Raw genomic sequence first — 20484 nt, forward strand, 5'->3', positions numbered from 1 at the left:
GCATCAGCTTGAGCTCCAACTGGGTGAGATCACCACTGTGTTAAAAATACAGCTGTCCTGAGAGAGGCATGTTTCTCACAAACACTTTCACGCAATCAATGAAGTAGCATAACCTTAACCTTTGTGCTTGCATGGATTCACAAGGACACTCTCCAAGTACAACTACATCCAGCGTGAATGCATTCTTTAATACAGGGTGAGAATCTGCATTAGTCATTTCATTCACAAAAACAATTGCCCTTTTGGGACAATGCTACCAGTATGACGTTTTCCACATGTAACGACATGGTGTGCTTTCCAGTTGATCAATTACTGAATGGTGGAAACCCGAGAGGGGTCACAGATTGTTTTGGGATCAATATGTTCCCAGAGCATTCATTATGATTGTGTAACATTTCATTCAGGCAGCTTATCTGGCATCTCCTGTCTTCTCCTGTCTTATTTCCCCTAGTTGAAAGGAAATTTACGTCAATAAGCATTAGGTTTAAAAATGCAAAAAACATAAATCCCTTTCAGAAATGTTGCCTTAATCTCCCTTTGGCAAGCGTCTGCATAACTGACATTTAAGGTAGAAAAATCAACCTCCCCTCAGACAGGCAGCTTCATAATTATTCTCAAATTCACCCTGTTCATCCCATTTATGGATTCTTTTCATCTCGCAATCCATTTCTCCCTCCTTTACCCACCCACATTACCCCTCACTGGATTTGCACCAGTGCTACACTCTGCGTAGTGTGTACGTCTGGTGTGAGGCTGAAAATAAGTCCTCAGTCAGATATGAGGTCACCACGGGAATTATTAGTAGCATAAATCAGAGGTTCAGTAGAAGGGAGGTGTAAAAGCATAAGGTGGGCGGAGAGGGAGGTGTGAACTGGGATTATTTTTTAAAATTTGGGAGACGGGAGTAATGCCAATTAAAGTCAAGAATGAGGAGGCAGAGACAGGACAAAAAAATAAAGGATGGACAAAAAGAAGCATACGTTTTTACTCATTATTTAATCCATTATTTTATTTTGGGTGGGTTTCATTTTTGACATCTTCGGCTTTTATTTAACAGTAAAGTACAGAGAGTGGATGGGAAAGGCTAGTGCATGTGGTGGCCTTTGGTCATTCACAAAACCAGGTGAGCAACTTTTTACTGGTTTTTAGGAGGCAAGTGTGACATCTTCAAATGAGTAATTCTGTCAAACCAGTGGCCCATTTCGAAAAATAGTTTTCTTGCATGCTTGCTTTCACTGCTCTGTGAAGAGCTCGAGATCCAAGATGGCACATCGTGACCCCTGACCTTTGAACTTTCTCTGGGCTCAGTTTGTTCACAAATCACACATTGTGCCACTGTGGGGTTTTTTTTGTAACAGAAAAGACAAGCGTCCTTTTAGACACCAGGCACTTTGCTGCTGCAAACTGTGCAGACGCAATGAACATGCCCGTCATCCCCAATTATAATATAAACATTGTCACATTAATAAAGGCAACTTAACAGCAACACTTAAAAATCCTGACAAGCATATCCTATTCTTATCTCTAACACCTTCACACTGATGCTTTTTTCCCCACATAAGCAGATCCCACAGCAATCGTTCACATAACGTCATAATGCATGCAGGCACATGCATGCAACACCACCCACCTGCATGCATGCACTGCAAATACAGACAAATATTATGTATACAACGCTGCTGCTAGCTCCACTGACCCCAATATTACAACCACCCAAACAAAAGCGGACACCATTGGCTGAGTCCTACAGGAGAATATTCTCTGCCACTGTTGTCGTGGAAACAGCAGAAAAGCGGGGACAAAAATGGAAGAGGTGTGATTCCTCTTTTTCTTCCTCTGTTGAAGAAACACAACGAGAACGAGCCGAGATTGATAACGAGGAGGGAGCTGCTGACAGGGGGTCCTTCAGTATTAACAAAATCCCGGCTTTTCAGCAATCAGAGAGTGTGTGTTTGTGTTCGTGTGTGTGAGGCATCAAACGCGGTCGTGTGTATGCACTTTGTATGCACGGGTGTGTCCACCCAAAGCATGCGCTCAGTACACTTCTGTGACAAATTGTAGAGGCTGTGTGCTTTCAGGCAATCCTAGGCATCCGTGAATGACTCATGAAAAAAGCACTAATCTCCCAGCGGAGGGAAGAGGAGAAGAATGGGGATGCAGAGAGAAGAGCCGAGATTTGCAAGAGCAGCATGCCTCCGCTGCCTCGTTTCAAATCCTGACTGAGGCAGATTACACTCCCCATTCTGCACTGACATATTTGGGACAGATTCATAAGCCTCGGTGGGCAGATATGTGTGTGTGTAATATCATCCCTTAAAAAGCTGCAGCCACCACAATCAAGATGTTATTAACTCAACGACTATTAACAGTCTTGGTGGGGCTCAATTATAAATCTCAGTGTGCTTAGTGGACACTACGACAGGGTAATAACTGTGATAAATAAGGCCAGAGGATTGAAAGTTGAGCTTCACCGTTACTGCAGAGATGCTGGGTAAGGGGAAGAGTGCAGGGGAGTTTACTTCCCCTCTCCCTCCTGGGCTCACACATACCTGCAAACCTTACACCACGAAGTCAGAACACTAGTATAGTGTTAAGAAATGAGGAACTGACTAAGGGCTACATTGTTGTCCTGTTGTTCTCATGAGTGACATCTGCTGATCAAACTGTGCAACGACAACAGTGCACCTGTTCGGGCTACAATAAATAGCAGTGCATACACACACACACACACAAAGGAAAACAGGCTTTGAGATATACAAAGTCTGCTCTTTCCCCTTTTCTTTTGCACCACCACCAACACCACCACACATGTCTTACCGGTGAGAAGGGAGACTTTGTGGAAGGTGCCCTCCAACTTTCCCATGAGAATGTGCACAAAACCATCTTTGGACAGATGCCCTGCTTCTTTGGAACTCTGGTCATAAACCACCACTTCCTGCTTCCTGCCCAGCTCAACCTGCACAGAAGATAAACAACAAGGAAGAGAAGAGAATTGATTATACAACAAAAATATCTTGTGTCAAAGCCAGCAAGGAAGTAGGAGTTAGAAAAAACTGGAATTTCTATCTAATTGGCATCTTGGGTAATTTGGGACTTGGGACAACCCCAGCATTTGAATCTATGACATGTATTCAAACTTGTGGGTGGGGTTTGAGGAATATTTCCTTTCGCCTGAGTAAACCCAGGCATTGTAAGAGGGCATTCTGATGACGCAGTGATGGTAAATGAGCTGCGGCAGGGACCAAACCTGTTTCCTCAAATACCTGACCTCTGTGCTGCTTTCACATTTTCCAGGAAGAAGCAACAAAAATAAAAAAGAAATAAAAAGGAACTCACAAACACACTACTGGGTGTTTTGACAATAAACTTTTACTGGTGCCTGTGACTGCAACAGTAAACAGCAAGCACTGCGCGTGCTTATAGTTATAAGATAATGCACAGGACTATGAATATTGCATTAGGGTAGGGTATTGCACTGTTCAGTCATAATGTTTTGTTTTGGACAAATATGAGAAGGATGATTGCAGTAATAGAGGATAAAATCATGAAAGCTGGCTGCATAGCGAAGGGCGTGGACATCCAGTGGCTTCATAGTGATGCTGTTTATGTCAGATTGGGAGAAAGATGAGAGGATGTGAGCATGCGCTGATGCGACAAAGTATTTCTTTGCGTGTGTGTGTTTGCATGAGGGAGCATGTGCATGAGGCTGCACACAAACTAGCCAGACTGTGTTCATTCTCCATGTTGTCAGGCAGGCTTTGGTCACATGACCATCAGGCAGCGCCTACTGCAGCTATGAATCACTACCTCACTGAACCGCCACTGGACAGGAGACGGGAGAGGGAGCGGGAAGGAGGGCCAGCTACAGGGAGAAAAGGATGGAGGGGGATTGGGGTGAGGTGTGGGGGTAACTACACATTGGGTCAGTGAACAATAGAGACAAAAATTGAGAAAAAGAAAAAGGGGACAAAAAAGGAATTTAGGAGAGGAAACAGAAGACGGAGCGCGGCGACAATGAAACAAGACGGGTCGTGAATTCTTAGCGTACCTCAGTAAACAACAAAAGCACATCATCCTCATGTGCAAAGTGCCGCTGAATATCTGCTAGCTTCCACTTCCTCAATGTCTCTTTGCTCTCTGTGCACATGAAGGCACAATGGCGATGACAACTCATGATATACACAGCTCCACAGTGCACCTGGAGCGCGTTTGCTAATGTTTCTGCTTACAGAGCAGCTGTAGCAGAGTGGCTTGGAAGACTGCCAGGCAGGTGATTTAGACAGGACAAGGTCAGTCTCTGAAGCATGCTAAAATCTCACTCCGGCTTAATAAAGGCTGACTTAGCTAAGCCTGCCTGCATCCAACACCAATACTGACCTAAAAGAATGAAAACCTGAGGTCTCGTTTATAAAACAGACTACCCATTATAAGCTCTCAAATGACTTATGACAGGGAACCATTTAGAAGTGGTTATTTACAGCAAAGCCCACACTTGATGTGTGTGAACCTGCAGTGAAATTTACATGAGCTTTATGCACGACATGGCAGCAAACATCAATATCTGCAAAAAACAAAACAAAAACAACAACATACATGATGTGATATTCTATAAATAGTTCATCCAATGTGAAGGAAGTAACCAGACCTATATTATGGGATTGCAAAAAGACACTGACAAATAGTGCTGGTTAACATCTTATAGCGACAAGCAGCCTACTGTTAACAGCTTCATAAATAATCTGCAACACAAACCATCAGAAAATTGCAAACACCCTGGTTTCTTTTTATTCTATTTATTAGCATTGCGATATTTAGACTTCTTATCTATATCACCTAAAGTGGTTGCAATAAACAACTGTTGCTAAAATACGCTGCAAAAATAATAAGATCATGGTTTGTGTGCAATGCAGCTGTGAGGCCATCTGGCCCAGTATACACTCACGTACAAAATATCAACCAGATTAAGATCAAAAAAAGAAAGAGCCCAGAGGTGATTAGCATTAATTTAACCGTAATTAAAGTGCACCATTTCTATGATTTCCTGTTTTAGCATTAAACTGCCCACAATGCACAATTTGTTATTTGCCCTGCGTCTCTTTGTCTTTGTTTTAAATTCCCTGCATCCTTCATCCTAACTAACCCTGGATATTTTGGCTAATAATCCTAATGGGATCAGATCTAATTTGGGAGTCTGATCTCAGTGCCTGAGGATTACAGGCCTTTAACCGTACAAACGTGCGTTAACACAAATATAAACACACCGCTCAATGCACACTTTGGTGTTGTTTATCAGCTGCGCAGTCTAAAAGGTTTACTTTCTAATGTGAAAACATGGAATGAATCTCATAAAGGAAATACTGTCGCTCTCTGTGAAACTACTGTGTTCATGCATTACATAGAAAACATCATAATTAAATACTTTTCTCAAACAACCACAGACACTGCAGTTGCATTTTTTAACATTTTATTTTCACAGGTTTGGTGGTACTACCACAATATAGGAAAAAATCTACAAATTTGCTGCAAATGATAAAATTAAGTGACAGTTAAATGCCATTTTGATGACTATTTTTTGATAAATAAATCTCACCTTATTCCCTTATAAGACGAAAAGAAATGTCTAGATTTGTTAGAAAGTATAAATGGCATAACAGATAGAAGAATATTACACCAGATGCTAAAAACTACCCATCTGGCTAAGCATGTGAAACACATGGAGGTTGCTGCAGTGCTGGAGGTCAACGACCCAGGGCTGGGACTTGCTGTCAGACTGCAGCAGTAGTACAGATCCCTCATCCCTCTGCAGTGCTACAGCATCACTACTATTACAGTACTGGCCCAGGCTCTCTGACGCATGCACACTGCAGGTAAACAAGGAATGCCACTAGCAGAGAGGAAAAACAAGGGATGAAGGAACAGAAGAGGAAGCCAGGGAAAGGAATGCCAAGAAGGGGGATCAGACGGAAACTTGAGGGAGGATTAGATATAAAGCAAGAGAGGGATGGAGGGACAGAAGGTAGCACTAGCACACCAAATGCTACAATCCTGCTGCACCCAGGTCTCTCTAAAGGAGTTGGAGACCGGCGTCACAGCAGAGAATAAACAACAAACATGAGAGGCAAGATGCATAAAAGATGAAATTCTATTAAATGAGATACACAGAGCTAGAAAAAGGATAACATTTGATCCTGAAAGAGAAAAAAAATGAAGGGATTGGGCAAGAGAGTCAGAAGTCCCTGTACACTTCTAACTGACCCTGTTATAAAATATGTAAGGAGTGGAAGAAAAACGAGGTTGGAGACAAGGCTGCAAGTTAGGGCATGGACTTTGTGTCAATGCTCCTCTGAAGGAACAGTTTGTATGTATACACACACACACACACACACACACACACACACACACACACACACACACACACACACACACATAATGAAAGATAACTGATGGGTAGCTTGGCAACAGAAGATATCTATGAAGTAAGGGAAACGCTGTCCTGCTTTACGGTAACAGTTTGTGCAAAAAAGTGACATACAACTTCCCTCTGACCCCTGTCTTGCTGCTGACCAGTGACAAGGTCAGTGCTGAGTGGGAGTATGTGTGTGTGTACTGGTCTGTGACACAAATCTAAAAATGGACCCACATTCCTGAAGCACAGTCTGGGTCCCCTCACGGTGTCCACTCTGGGAGGACCCACACAAAACAAGAGGAGTGCGGTACGAGCCATCTTCAGTTAACAGTAAATTCTTCAGTAACGAGGAGCTGAAGAGATACAGGAAACGGCAATTACGAAATCTCTCTTTAAAAAGACAGCACAGTGAGCAGGAGTCAGAGTTTGTCATACTGATTCACCAGAAAAAAATTAAGTACGTACCACCCATACGCCTATCATTTCAGTTGGTTTCTGGGTACATTTCTAACATTATTTCTATGCCGATGTGGCACCAACTGGACCAAACTTTCAACAGTATACACGGTATATTGCATGTACTCTAGTGTCCCCTTTTAAGTATTCAATAAGTCTGTTTAAGACCCCGGCTCACAGGTGCAAACTACACCTCTCGCGACTGTCAAGCTACCACCCTGGGGATGATGATGTCATTGACTGAAACTGGCAGCTGCCACCTCCATGTATGCTTCAGTAGGTGTGATATGTGTGTGTGAGACACGACCAACTGTGCTCATAAGATGTGGAAAGAGGTATATAATATGGTTCAACCTGGGTTCATAGATAATTTAGATTCTAGCCTTAGTATGGGGAATAACTGTGAAACATCCTTTAAAGTAAAACTTTACACCTGAATGAAAGTGAACCTGACTGGGATGTGGGTATGTGGCATGGTGGTGAAAGCTCCTGACGGCTCTGTGCATGTGCAGTGTGAGGTCATCCCTGATGATTTCTGAGATGTGGTCACCTGATCTGGTGTGGTCACACCTACATGTTGGTGAATATCAGGGATCCTTTAGCACACAGACACACATAAGGCCCTGTTCAGGGTACACATTTATATACAAGTGAATTTTTATACTTTTACATAAAAGTACACAGTTTGTCTGTCTCAGTACACAGACTTCATTTTTGTCTGTAAAGAAAGCATTCATTCTCTTTATGTGGTAACACCTCATCATCCTCCCAATTCTTTATATAATGAAGCCATGTTTTGTATCCCAAAATCCTCTCCCATGAACTCACACTAGAGTAAAGAAATATACATATATTATATTTTCTGTAATTGTTAGTTTTACTTTGTGATTAGATCTGAAACTATATACAGATTATGACATGTGTGTCTATGTTAAACAGTGGGATCTTAAAAGCAAACAATGACTCAGTGCATGACCTCATCAAAGCAAACATATGACATTATCCATCTTTGTAGAAACACCACTGCTGGCTTTAGCATTTCTGTTTAAACTCAGATAAATGTGAATGAAACACACGGAAATTTCCCATTTTTCCCATCTGGGTCACCTGGGAAATAACCAACACAGAAATTCATCATCTATGTTCTCAGAGTCCACTCTTGCAATCATGGGAGATGACACACGAAACACGTGTGATGTCCTTGATGGTAAAACACAGTCTGTGTCAGACACTAGATGACAAACACTTTTTGATCATAACAAAGTAAATAACTATTTCCTCTTTAGATGCACATTTGATTTACTCATGAACGTGTAACTTTTTTCATGCAACACTGAATTAAGCATGAATTAAAGTAAACATGCTGTAAGAGAAAAATGGGAAAGTCACCATTTTAATAAGAAAATCCTATAAGAGAAATACAAAAAGATGAATTCTTGCAACTGTAGCTAATGAGATTTATTTTTTAAATTGTCTTTCCATATGGGGTTCCCTATCATGCATCATTACAGCCGCCTCCTAACCCTTGACATGGAGGATAAACACAACATATGGTGTGTCATCAGTGGAATTGATGGAGATCTTCTACATTGCATAAATCCATTAGTCACATGTTATCTCTCTCTGTTTGGCAGGGCACTCAGCCGATATCACCAATTAAGATCACAGACAAGATTACAGCCTTTCTTGACTTTATTGCTGCATGCCCATTATACCAAACAAAAAGAATCAGCCTATTGTTCATTATCATGTCTAAAATGTTGGTATCACAACAGCTGGAGAATATTTTCAGGTGTAAAATGAATGTTTCCATAAAGGCATCACATTGGTACGGCTGCAGCTAACAATTATTCAGTTATTTATTGTTCTTTGATTATACAGTGAAATTGGAGAAATATGTTTAAATCTGTTTGCATAATTTCTTCAAATTGCCTGTTTAGTCTGACTAATAGTGCAGAAATCACAAAAGGAAATCAGCAGCATTTAGAAAGCTGAAAGTGACTGTTAAGGGTTTCACTTGTTGTCATTCGACTTTCAAAAACACTTTTTTTCCTCTCTTGATCTTGATTAAATGTCTCAACCAATCAGTTAATACCCATTACAGAGTCCAGTACTGGGGAATTGCTCAATATATTTATCAATTTTCTTTTTTTGGTTATTTATTTGTGCTATATTGATTTCAGCATTATTCTATTTTGCAAGCAGAAATCCTAAATTTTACAAGTTCACGCCGTCACATCTGTCTTAAACTTGATGCACTACATCTTGGTCAGTGTGCTGATACAGCTGGTTTCTTCAGTTTACATCAAAAATGCAAAAATCAGCTAAATTTTCATCTGGAAACCTACTTGTGGTTATAAATATTTAAGTTCTGCCACATTAACAGATTTGACAGCTCATAAGTGTAACGTATCTATATGCAGGCATGCTATTTCGTTTAACAAAAGCGTGGGGTCCATGTCTATATAGAAGAGGAAGGGTGCTTCCCCAGGCTGGTTACTGGTAGTGAAAACCTCTGGTCCATCTGTCAGGCCTGCCTGGCCGGCTGTCCCTGTCACAGCAGCAGGGATTAGCCAGGCTTAAGCCAAGAAACCAGCCGCCTGCCCTCTAGCCTGTCGGAAAACGCATGAGGAAGCCCCATTTCCGACTAAGCCTGCGCTCTCCCAGCAGAGGTCGTCCATCATCTAGCCTACTGTGTCCAGTTCTCTACACCTACATTAATAGAGAGCATTAATAAAAGGAGCTATGAAGGGATGGAACGTGAAAGGCAGAAGAAAGAGGACACCATTTTGTTTGCTGCTGTTCTGTTCATTCAGCTCAGTTAACTGAAGCATTGGGAGCTTCGATGAAAGAGGGTGAGTGCAGCGCCTTGGGGGACGCAGGCTATTAGTTCTCAATGGGATGCGAGGCGAGAGGCAGCTGGGGAGGAGGCGGAGGCAACAGCCCATCCATGAATACTGTCAATGCTGCTCTCCTGCTTCCTGCATTCACTTCCCATACAAAGAGCCACAATGGTGTCCTTTGGCATTTTGGCTGGCTGAGACAGCTCCTGGAGATGCTCAGAGCCATGTGGGGGGTACAGACGATGGTGTGTGTGTGTGTGTGTGTGTGTGTGTGTGTGTGTGTGTGTGTGTGTATGGGGGGGTCAGTCGGGAGCTGGCTTAAACACCACACAGCCAATCTGCACGTGCCCAGCCCGCGGCCTGCCAGTGGCCACACAAAAGGGATGATGTCATGCTTAGCCAATAACAAAAGAGTCTGGGTCCGTCAGGCCCTCCTCTCTAACCCGGCTAGTTCCAGCTTTATCCAGCCTAGCATTAATCGCAAGCCTTATCCTCTTTACTGGGGGTGGGGAATGGATAATAACAAAGCAGGCATGGGACAACACTAGACAGTGAGAGGAGAACTGGAATAAACTAATAAGAATCGAGGTGGTTGCGAGCAGCTGCAGGCTATGGTTGCAAAACAGACAGACAGAGCTGTCACGAGAATGAAAGTGAGCGAAATCAGGAGGAAGCATGGCTCTGTGGGGTGCCACAGTGTGAGATCTGCCAAGCACAGAGCCCCACACAGAGATGAACCCAGAGACAGAGCACAGAAACACGCTCTAGCGCGCTGCACTCAGGGCAAGTAATGAAACTGAAACTCTGACAGTGATCCAAAGCCTCAAATAAACATTTCTCCAGCAGCAGCTAATTTAAATCCATCGCTTTCGCTTTGTTGTCTACATCTCTAGTGTTCAAAAGATTTTATTTTTGGGTGTGTAAGATCTCGGCTAAAATAAAACCATTATCGGAACAAAACTGGATCTTTTGGTCGGAATAATACAAGTATTCAGATACAGAATCTTCTGGCTGATAATGGTTCATGTTAGGTGAAAAGGAAGGCATGTGGGGTCGACTCGCATTAAAGCATTAGAGCCAGGGAAAAACAGCAGGTATATAGGGACTCGGTTAAATATCCCAGGTGCTATTAGGGGAACTGAAGTTCATTTTAACATGTAGACGCTGTCTGTCATCTACAAATGTTAGTGTAACCCAGCAGGAGTAAACAGAGCAATAAAGTAATGAAGTCTAAATATTTGCCTTTTTTTTGGGAAGTGATGTTTTTAGTTATGAAAGATGTACCAAGCAGGTAAATACATGTCAGCCAGTTTGGGGCTGACACACAATGGCATAAAATGGAAGCTGGTCATAAATCACTCTTATAAATAGGCTCAACAGAATAAGATGAGTGGCAGGCCAGACAACCAGACCGCCTCCTGGCAACCAGGAAGTAGAACAACAAAAAAGAAGTGTGAACTGCCATTCTGAGTCACGCCTAAAAAAAAAAAATTCACTCACCTGGCAAGTGTCATGGGTTGCTGTGAATCATTGTTTTATTGCACTGGGTGTAACTAAAAAGTTAAATATCTAAAAATAACATTTGAAGCCAGGAGGCAGAAAATCATCTCCCATGTCCTCTACAGCTTTTTTGCTTTCTGTATTCAGTCAAGTAAAACTGTTAGCTGATGAATGCATGCGCAAACATGACAGCACAAAAAGCACATACCGCACACAAAACACACTGATCTCAACCCTCCTCTTCTCCCCTTGCCCACCCCCCAGAGATCCTTCAGTTTCACACAGAGACTAAAAATACAGGAGTCAGCATGCCGCGGCTGGACAGGCCATGGAAAGAAGGCTGTCATATTCAGAGGAGAAGTCATGGAAACCAGAAGGATCCGATTTCAAGGCAACTGATAAGCAACAAACATACAGTATGCGTGCCTGCCCACCAAATATAGCATCCCCTGATGTGCTTGGCTAACACAGAGGAGGCTAGTTTGGAACTACAGTGAAACGCAGGTCAGACTGTTGGTAATAATCTCATACAGCTGGCGTAAAGTCAGCATCTTGCATGACGGCACTTCAACGGTGTGACAGCGTGCTGACAAGGGAACCTGAATCTGAGACCCCAGGCTCAAAGAAAGTCCTCCTATATCAACCCACTGCACCTACTGCATAATGAATACATGCTACAAGCAGAGCTGCTATACTACTAAACTCTAAATGTGAGCAGACGAACAAACAAAAATTTGTAAATCACCAAGGTTTGCTTGGGACAAGTCAATCAGTTGTTTAAAGGAGTTATTTCAGTCTGTGGGTTGAGGGAATTTATGAAGCACAGAAAGCACTAAATATAAAAACGCGAACCATTTTTTGAAACACTCAAATTTTTATTTTGATCAAGTTCAATAAGAATATGAATACCACTCATGTTCTTCAATACGAGATCAATATGAGTTTCGTAATTGTAAAACTACCAGCATCTTAAATTTGGCTTGGCACAAAGACTGCACACAGGGGAAACGGCTAGTTTGGCTCCGAGCAAAAGTGACAAACTCCACTTACTGGCACCTCTAAATCTCAGCAGTTAGCATGCTTTGTCTTATTTATTTGTGAGAAGTGTAAAAACATACAAATGACCATTTTAAGAGGTTTTAAGAGTAGATTATGAAGCAGGTAGGAATCAAGTGTCTCACCGTTATCAGCAAGGTAGGAGCTTGGCATAATGTCAGCTTGGCACTTAAGTGAATGGCTCTCTAATCACATTCTACCACCCAAAAAGCATCAGCTGTCAGGTAGCCTTAATTGAGCTTTAACTCACCTTCACTTTGCCATTGGGTTGAAGCAGCTCAGTGACAGACACTTTGTCCTGCTGCAGCCGCCTCTTCACCAGCTTTGAGCAGCAAACGTTGACCGCGCCTTGTACGTGTGACGCATTGTACTCAGAAAACGTCCTGCTGTCAATCACCAGCAAGCGGCCTGTCCCTCTCTGGATGAGGCTCGCCAGGCGCTTGATGTCCATGGCGCTCTTCTTGTTGGGCCCTTTCTCCCCTGCCATGATGTAAGACGGGCTGAGTGGTAAGCTAGGGTCAAAGACGTGGGGGTGAGGGGTAGTGGGGTATGAAGAATGAGGGGTAGATGAGAGAGGTGGAGGAAGGAGGAGATAAGGGTCAGTGGAGAAGGGCTACCACTGGAGCAGACGCTGGGAGATCCATGGTGCCTAAAAGAAGAAGCGACAAAAAAAAAAAAGGAAAGAGAATTAAGTAAGCAAAGCATTCATGGAGAAATGTAAGAACGCGACAAACATGTGATCATAAAGGGCACGTGTTGGTCTAAGCTTCACTCAATCACTCCATGGCAACAAATAAAGCCCTTCAAACTCAACTGCTGCAAAGTCACAACAACGGATCCATTTCACACACATTTCCAATCCTGACTCTAGCACAAGAATTCACACGTACTTTTGATCTTTTGCATTATCTTTTATTAGCAGATATTTAGCACCTGGCATTTTAAAATAACCACAGTGCTATAAAGATGAATACAAAAGTTATTTAAAGACTTAAAAGCTGACCGGATCATCCAACGAGATTTAGCAGTCCTGGGATCTGAAGGAATATCACACATCCGAAGACAAAGACTTAAATTCGACAAGTGTGAGTGCCTGTGTAACTGTGTGAAGGCTGGTGGTTGTTGACCGAGGGTCTCTTGTGCAGTAGCTCGTGAAACAGGAAACTGAGAGCGTGCGATAAATTAAGCCAGGGGAATTCAAAGAGCAGGTCTGGACACAGGCAGAAGGCCTGTGTGACATCCTGTGCGTGTGTGTTTGTATGTGTGTTTCAAATTAACCATCCACAAACTTGATGAACTGCCTCCGTCTATCCGTCACTTCTAATCACTCTGATCTCCTCTGTGCTCACATTCACCACAGCCCTTTTACCTTTAACATGGGACACACACACACACACACACACACACACACGATCAGTCGTTTATTGGGGTTGTGAGAAACAGCATGTGTGCGCGTGCTAGACTGCACATTACAAAACCACTGTGCCATTTAATTAAGTCAACATGCAAATGAAAAAAAACCCAGCGTAGTTTGAGGTCCATTTCATTGGTCAACCAGGTGTCATGCGACAAGTAAAAGGTCAGAATGTGAATGCAGCCATGTTGTTTTATTCATCTACAGGCACGTGGTGTCATTAAAAATGAATGGGCCTCTTCTCGCTTACCCCAAAGCGTAAATGGAGGTTTAAACCTCGGCTGAAAAGGAAGAGTGTGAGTGACAGAGGTGCAGTAGCCAAAACAAAAACGATGATAAGGCTATGTTCCTCTTGAGAGGATGGGCAGAAAAGAAAAACAGTTAACAACACTGGTGAGAAAGTGAGAGAGGGGGTTAAACTGGGGAGGAAATGTATCTAATCACTTGTGTCCTGCAACTTTTCACCTGTGGTCTGGCAGCGCCACAGAGGGAGGGAGTAGAGCGAGAAAGGAGAGCTGTGTGGAGGTAACGAAGGATGTTATTCAGCCAGGATCTCTCCAGCCTAGCAACTTAGCCAGCTCAAGGTGAGGGAGAGGGGATGATTGTGGAGCAAGGAAGAAACAGATGAAGGAGAATGTGGGTGAAAAATCAAATCTCACATGCAGACGACCACATCAAACATATGACATGGAGGTTGAGTAGTGCTTCACTACAGCCTACAGCTCGTCTCCTATTGACTTGTAGTCTGCTGGATGAACTGAACATGCAGCCGATGTACACATGCTTTCGCTGCCTGGCAACACGCCTGATGCAAGAGGAGCAGCACAAGAACATGAAAGAGAGTCTAGAGAGACAGTAGCAACTGCTTGCACTGTTAAACAACAAACTGCTGCTGAATCAGAACGTAGATACCGGCAAGCATTGACATAGATAAAAATTTAGATAGTCAATGAAGGTTGAAGGCAAAACGCCCACTGGCTTGCACAACATATAAAACAGCACAAACAAATGAGCACAGTCCACCTAAGCTTAGCTGATCTTTTCTTTAACTGAAAAAGTGAATCCCAGTTTATGTGTAACTAGCATGCTGACATAACTTCACATTATAAGCATCCGGATATCTACTCTGCAGAAAGCTTTGCTGCAATACCACTTTGCCCCTGTACAAAAAACATCCACCGCCACATTACAACCTGCCCCATCACCTGTTATACCGTACCTTATCTGGCAGGAAGCCCTTCGGTCGTGCAGCTAACAACACAGCTTCGAGGGATGTGAATCTTTTGCTGTCTTTCTCTGTGTCCCTGCTGCTGCTGAGCACAGCATCTGATGCTGCATATGTCTAATGGCGACTGCTCTCCCACCCACCCAGTCTCACACTTTTTCCTCTCTGAATCTCTCCTTCCTTCTCTATCACTCTCTTTCTTGCTTTTGTGCAGTGAACAGAGATGGGGAGGGGATGAGTGTGCAGGTTTACATGTGTGGTAGTCAGAGACGGAGCGCTCTGCATCTTTATGTCGCTTGACAATTGTCCCATGGCAAACTCAAAAAAATCCCGCTTCTATGGACAGAAAGGGGGTTGGAATAAAAGGTTAATAAGAGAAAACAGCAAGAATATTGACAATAAAATATGAGAAAGGCAGAGAAATTAAAAGAAGCAACACAGCCATCCACGTGATTACTCAGCATAACAAACATCGCCCATCTCCTCATGCAGAAAAAATGCCCCTCCACATCACATCCAAGCAGGAAAAAAAGGAAGAATCATTAAATAAATAAATAAATAAAATAAGCTCCTCACACTTAAGGAAGCAGCACTAGGCTGTGATGCTCCGACTGAACAGAAGAAAACAAGAAAAGAGAAGAGAAAGCAGAGAGACAGACACACTGTGTACAGGCCTGGAGCAGATTTGGTTGCCATGGAAACAGCCCAGGCTGGGGTGATAAGGGGGCACGAGAAGGGTGATTGTGATGGGATGCTCACTGATGCTGATACAAGATAAAGCTACAGACAGTGGAGCTCAAGATAGATTCTCCAAACCTGAGCTGTATGTGCACCTTTTATTTTACTCACTTAAAAGAAAATGACCACAAATTAGTCTAAAAGCCACCGACCAAAATTATTTTAATATATTTCTATCTGATGTTTCCTCTAATGTAGCCCAAAAATCTCACTGCTTTCCCAAAAGCAAGGTCACACAGTCAGAAGATCCACACAGACCAGGTTATGCAGATCCAAGGAGTCAAAACAAAATAATTACACCACGACAACTTGCAGAGAAACTAGTCTGACTGGTCAACTTTGAGGAAATTTTTACTCCAGGTGGGATTTTTTTTTTTATAAACCCTACACATCCTTCGGATTTCTGGAAATATTAGCTGTAAATGAATGGTACCCAGAAATTTGACGCCCAGCTGTATCTCTTCACCAACCTGTCAACTTGCTGTTCACATGCAAATTTGGCGAGACACACGTAAGTAATGACTTTAAAGCAATTCAATAGGTAAGCACAAAGATGAGTGTAGACACTTCAGCATGCAGCCAAATATGATGTCAACTCAAATCATCTTTCTTTCTGAGTTATGCTGTTGGATGATGGCCAAAAAGGTGTTTTTTAAGGACATTATGATGTCACTGTTAAGGATGGCTATTGAGAACCGGTTCCAAATACTTCATGATCATATGCCTTTGAGCTCCACCTATCAATGCTGGTGTGGTTTTCTAACATTTCTACATTGCAGAACAATGATGCTAAAGCAGTGGAGCTTTTCGTAATTCCTCCCATTCAACCATTTGTTTATACTATGAAAACTTTAGATAATAACACACTGCGTTGACGATAAAAATCCTGCGCTGACCGACATTTCTCCACAAGGAAAATTGATTAGACGTCAACAAGGAAAATGATAAAGAATCAGGGCAATATGCAGAATTGCTAATGATGAAAATCTTATCAACATCCCTCCCTAGTCACAGTGGAACTGACCTATTGGATATAACTTGTCATGGCGTCATCATTTTATGCTAGTAGGATTTTGTGTGTGTTTTCTAATAATTAAGGTGCTTTGTGAGGTCACAGTGACGTCTGAAATCTAATGAACTTCCTCCAGACAAAGACAATTAACAGACTCCCAATCAAACATCAAACAAATCAAACATTTTCCCCTCTTGTCATGCAAAACACAGCAACACAAATCATTGACAGACTCTACTGAAACGGTTCAATAAAAGACTGATAACAAAAAAGGTTGGTGCATATTAACATCAAGCTGAGGAAGTAACTTTATCTCAATAAAATGGGCAACACACGCAGGTGTATTCACAGCCTTTCACCATGGGGTGAACATGAAGGGCCAGCTCCATGATGACATTATCAGACATCAGGGACAGAGGCAAACACAAAGAGAGTAACTGGAGGGCAACCAGTGGTGATGTAATACCATCCAGGTTATTCATTAACTCCCTGCATAACGTCACCTGCGGCCACAGCCTTGAGTAGGCTGATATGAAGCGAGCAAGGTTCGCACAATGACAGGCACGACTGGTTTGTTTAGACCACAAACAATTACATCACCAGCGCATCTTGTGCCCTTTAGTCTGTGCAGCAGGCCCTCTCATGAACTCAAAGTTTGCATATATATGTGTATGTAAGCTGTCTGTCTGTCTCTCTCTCTCTGGAGTGTTTCACTTACACTTTAAAGGGTGACCACAACAAAGCACTGTGCAGCAGAAGTGGAAAAAAAGACGAACCGATACAGCATAGCATCGTATTATTTTTATCAAGCCACGGACACTAATTCAAGCAACATTACATCATATTTGCTCAACTGAAAAAGGCATTCAAGAATGGACACACTTGGCTTAGCTAATAGCTCAGTTACACTAGTAGTAGTACAAAAGCTGGACAACAACCTTGTATCTGCCAGAAACAAAACAAACCTGTGGTTGCCTTGTGATTGTACTGGATTCTTTTCACATTCTGGGACCAATTGCAACATGCTGCTTTTGTCAATGAACATAACATGAGTGGAGTCGACTCAGCTGGCTGCCAAACAGATGTATTCTGGTTTTATTCATATAGAACAGGAAGGTAGCTAAACACAAATGTGAATTTCTGCTAAATGTGTTTTTTTGTCTGTGTAGACAGTAACAGATTGGTAGCACACTGACGCTGTCTAATAGCAACAATTATGGCAGATTTTAGTGACAGTGTCTGTGCTTTCCTGCTTTATCTTATTGGATTAACTTTGTGGACATAATTTGCAGTGAAATCACAATCTATGCTATTGAAATATTTACCCTTTCAAAATGCCAAAAACTGCAATAATATCAGAATATCAAGTATTCTGATATTATTGTATCATGGGATGTCTGGTGATTGCCACTTCTAATGAGCAGGTACAGGATCACCTGTTTATAGTGGAGAATTTTAGTAGAAGTTCTTGCAATTGTGTTAAAAGGCAAAATATTAGCATATCATTCAAAATCACGACAGAATGAATAAAAGTATTGTCAGTTAAAGATTAATCTCTTGGTTTGTACAAAGGCCCAAAACAGTTAGCATTATAAGCAGTGTTGTTTTGTCTCACAGTCCAAAATCAAAAGATATCTAGTTGACTTTCACCGGTGAGAACCTCCGACTTGATTATGAAAATACTTTATCATTAATTTTCTGTCAGGTAAATAAATTAAAGCATGACTGTTGTGAGTTCAGTGGCATTCACTGCTTTTAGCTATACAATAAACGTAGTAAACAATTAATTTATAGCTGTAATCAATTATTATTGTGGAATTTAAAAAGAAACAGTTATTGGCACACCTTAAATGATCAAATGTTTAACAATGCTTACAATTAATGGTTAATAGTTGATGATTGTCTAACCCTGAGTGTTTACCACGACTAATAACCAGTGTAACATGCTGTTGCAGCGGTCCTGTCATTTTAAAAAATCGATTTCTTGGTGCAGCTGGACAGCGCTATCATATTGTAAACAACACATCCAAGCATGAAGCCTTCCGGCGTCCTCTCATCAATACTCCCTCAGTGCACTGACTGCTGTAAAATGCAGGGTCATACATAGCTGGGACTACCCCCAGACTCCACTACAACAGCCACATGATAGGTAATGTAAATGTAAATAATATCGAGAATCTCTGATACAAAAATACATCGTCAAATAAATATAATGTGTACATATAGAAATGCTCTGAAAAATCAAATCATCAGAGATGGGGGCGCACATACACATACACACACAACACAAAAACAAAAAACAGACAAGACGTTGTGTATCGTTTACCAGCGTTCAAAATGATGGAGGCTGAGCGGTCGCAGCGCACTGCAATAAACCGACCTACATTAGACATAAGAATAGACTCCAGTGCGGACAGCAGGCACTGCTTTTAAAAAACGCCGGATATAGTCAGCATCAACTATTGTTATACCCCACACTTACAGAGAGGTTGTTTTGAGTGGGAAACCTGGCCTGGGTTTGTTATGACGCGTGGATATGTCCGCATGCGAAAATGAGCCCTCTCCATTGATCGGGAAGGCAGTGATGACTTTAACCAGCGCGAACATTAAACAGAAAATTCGGGAAGAAACCTAATACACCTACCTTACAATAGGAAACCGGCACAGCGATTTTTTTGCATCCCAATAAAACGATCGATAACTTGAGCACGGACGAGGTTTATTCCCATTATGAGACGGGCGCGCACTTAAAGAGGGGGGGAGGAGTGCGAGCTGACGGGCTCGCCGCAGCAGCAGCGAGCTGGGCACGAGCACAGACAGCGAGCAGCCGATTCAAACAAACAAATGTCCTTTCTTGCTAATTGACAAACACACTCAAGCACTCACCTCGGGCTCCATGCGTCTGCGGGGTGTTATTCAACTGGCCTCCATGTGTGAGGGGACAGTGGCGGAGTCTTCATGGGGGCTGGCCGGTGTTTACTTGGCGGTGTTGCGGGGTGTACAGTAAAGACCTCAGCTGACAGAGGATGACAGCGCCAGGAGCAAACCAGGCATGAAAGCGCGCGGTGATAGGCTACAAACGGCCTCCTCAGCCGTTCAGCTGGCTCGTGGAGAGCAAGATTAGCTTTACTAGGCTAGGTGAAGGCTAAAACTGTTAGCTGTTATTGTGTGTGTGTGAGGAGGAGGAGGAGGAGGAGGGGGGTGGTTAGGTACGGAAGGTGCACTTTAGCACTTTCATGAACTAAAGCGATGAGGTCATGGTTCAGGAGGGAGACGGGAAAAAAGGAAACTGTGAGGTTGACGTCACTTCCAACCAATCAGCGGCGACGGTTTAGGACTAGGGTGACGTCAGTGATCTGATCTGCGGATTAAAGGGACAGTCCGGCTTTTTTTTCTTTTTTTAAAGGAGACGCACTCACGTTGAGTGTGTGTGTTTTTTAAAACTGCCTTACACACAGAAAAAAACAGGGATAATATGAATCTTTATTTATTTCCTTATTTTATTATATTCAAATAATTATTATGAAATACAAATCACATAACACCTTTTAAATGTCTCATTTTGTTTTATTTGTATGTGCTCCTTTCTGTTTCTGTTTCTCTTTTATGCCTTATTGAGCAATATTGTCTCGTTATGTTGTAGGTGTGTTTCGGCTATTCTGCCTCATTTACGCTATGTTGCTGCAGGTTATCCTTATATGTTTTGGCTTCTGCGAAATAATCATTTCCCCCGTTTTGGGAATAATAACGTGTATTCACTTAGACTACACTGCAGTCTGATCTTAGAATTTAAATGCAAAAAAATTGCAAGTCATTTTCTTAAGCATTAATACA

General features: G+C 42.3%; 1 protein-coding gene across 2 annotated transcripts in view; it reads right to left on the reverse strand.

Moving 5' to 3' along the window:
- The window catches only part of dusp8a (dual specificity phosphatase 8a), a 41619-nt gene extending 21753 nt beyond the window's left edge, over nt 1-19866 (reverse strand). The window contains exons 1-3 of one of the 2 annotated variants that reach the window (XM_005734886.2): nt 19537-19866; nt 12512-12910; nt 2818-2956 (exon numbers count right to left, since the gene is read on the reverse strand). In XM_005734886.2, coding sequence (XP_005734943.1) covers nt 2818-2956; nt 12512-12748 — 376 coding nt within the window. In that variant the 5' untranslated portion in view covers nt 12749-12910; nt 19537-19866. Of the gene's footprint in view, nt 1-2817; nt 2957-12511; nt 12911-19294; nt 19416-19536 lie in introns of those variants that run through there. The other variant, XM_005734885.1, reaches the window with a different exon arrangement.
- Nucleotides 19867-20484: the final 618 nt, after the last annotated feature.

This window comes from Pundamilia nyererei, unplaced genomic scaffold (assembly GCF_000239375.1).
Source record: "Pundamilia nyererei isolate P.nyererei 1_Seehausen unplaced genomic scaffold, PunNye1.0 scaffold00060, whole genome shotgun sequence".
NCBI classification, from domain to species: Eukaryota; Metazoa; Chordata; class Actinopteri; order Cichliformes; family Cichlidae; genus Pundamilia; species Pundamilia nyererei.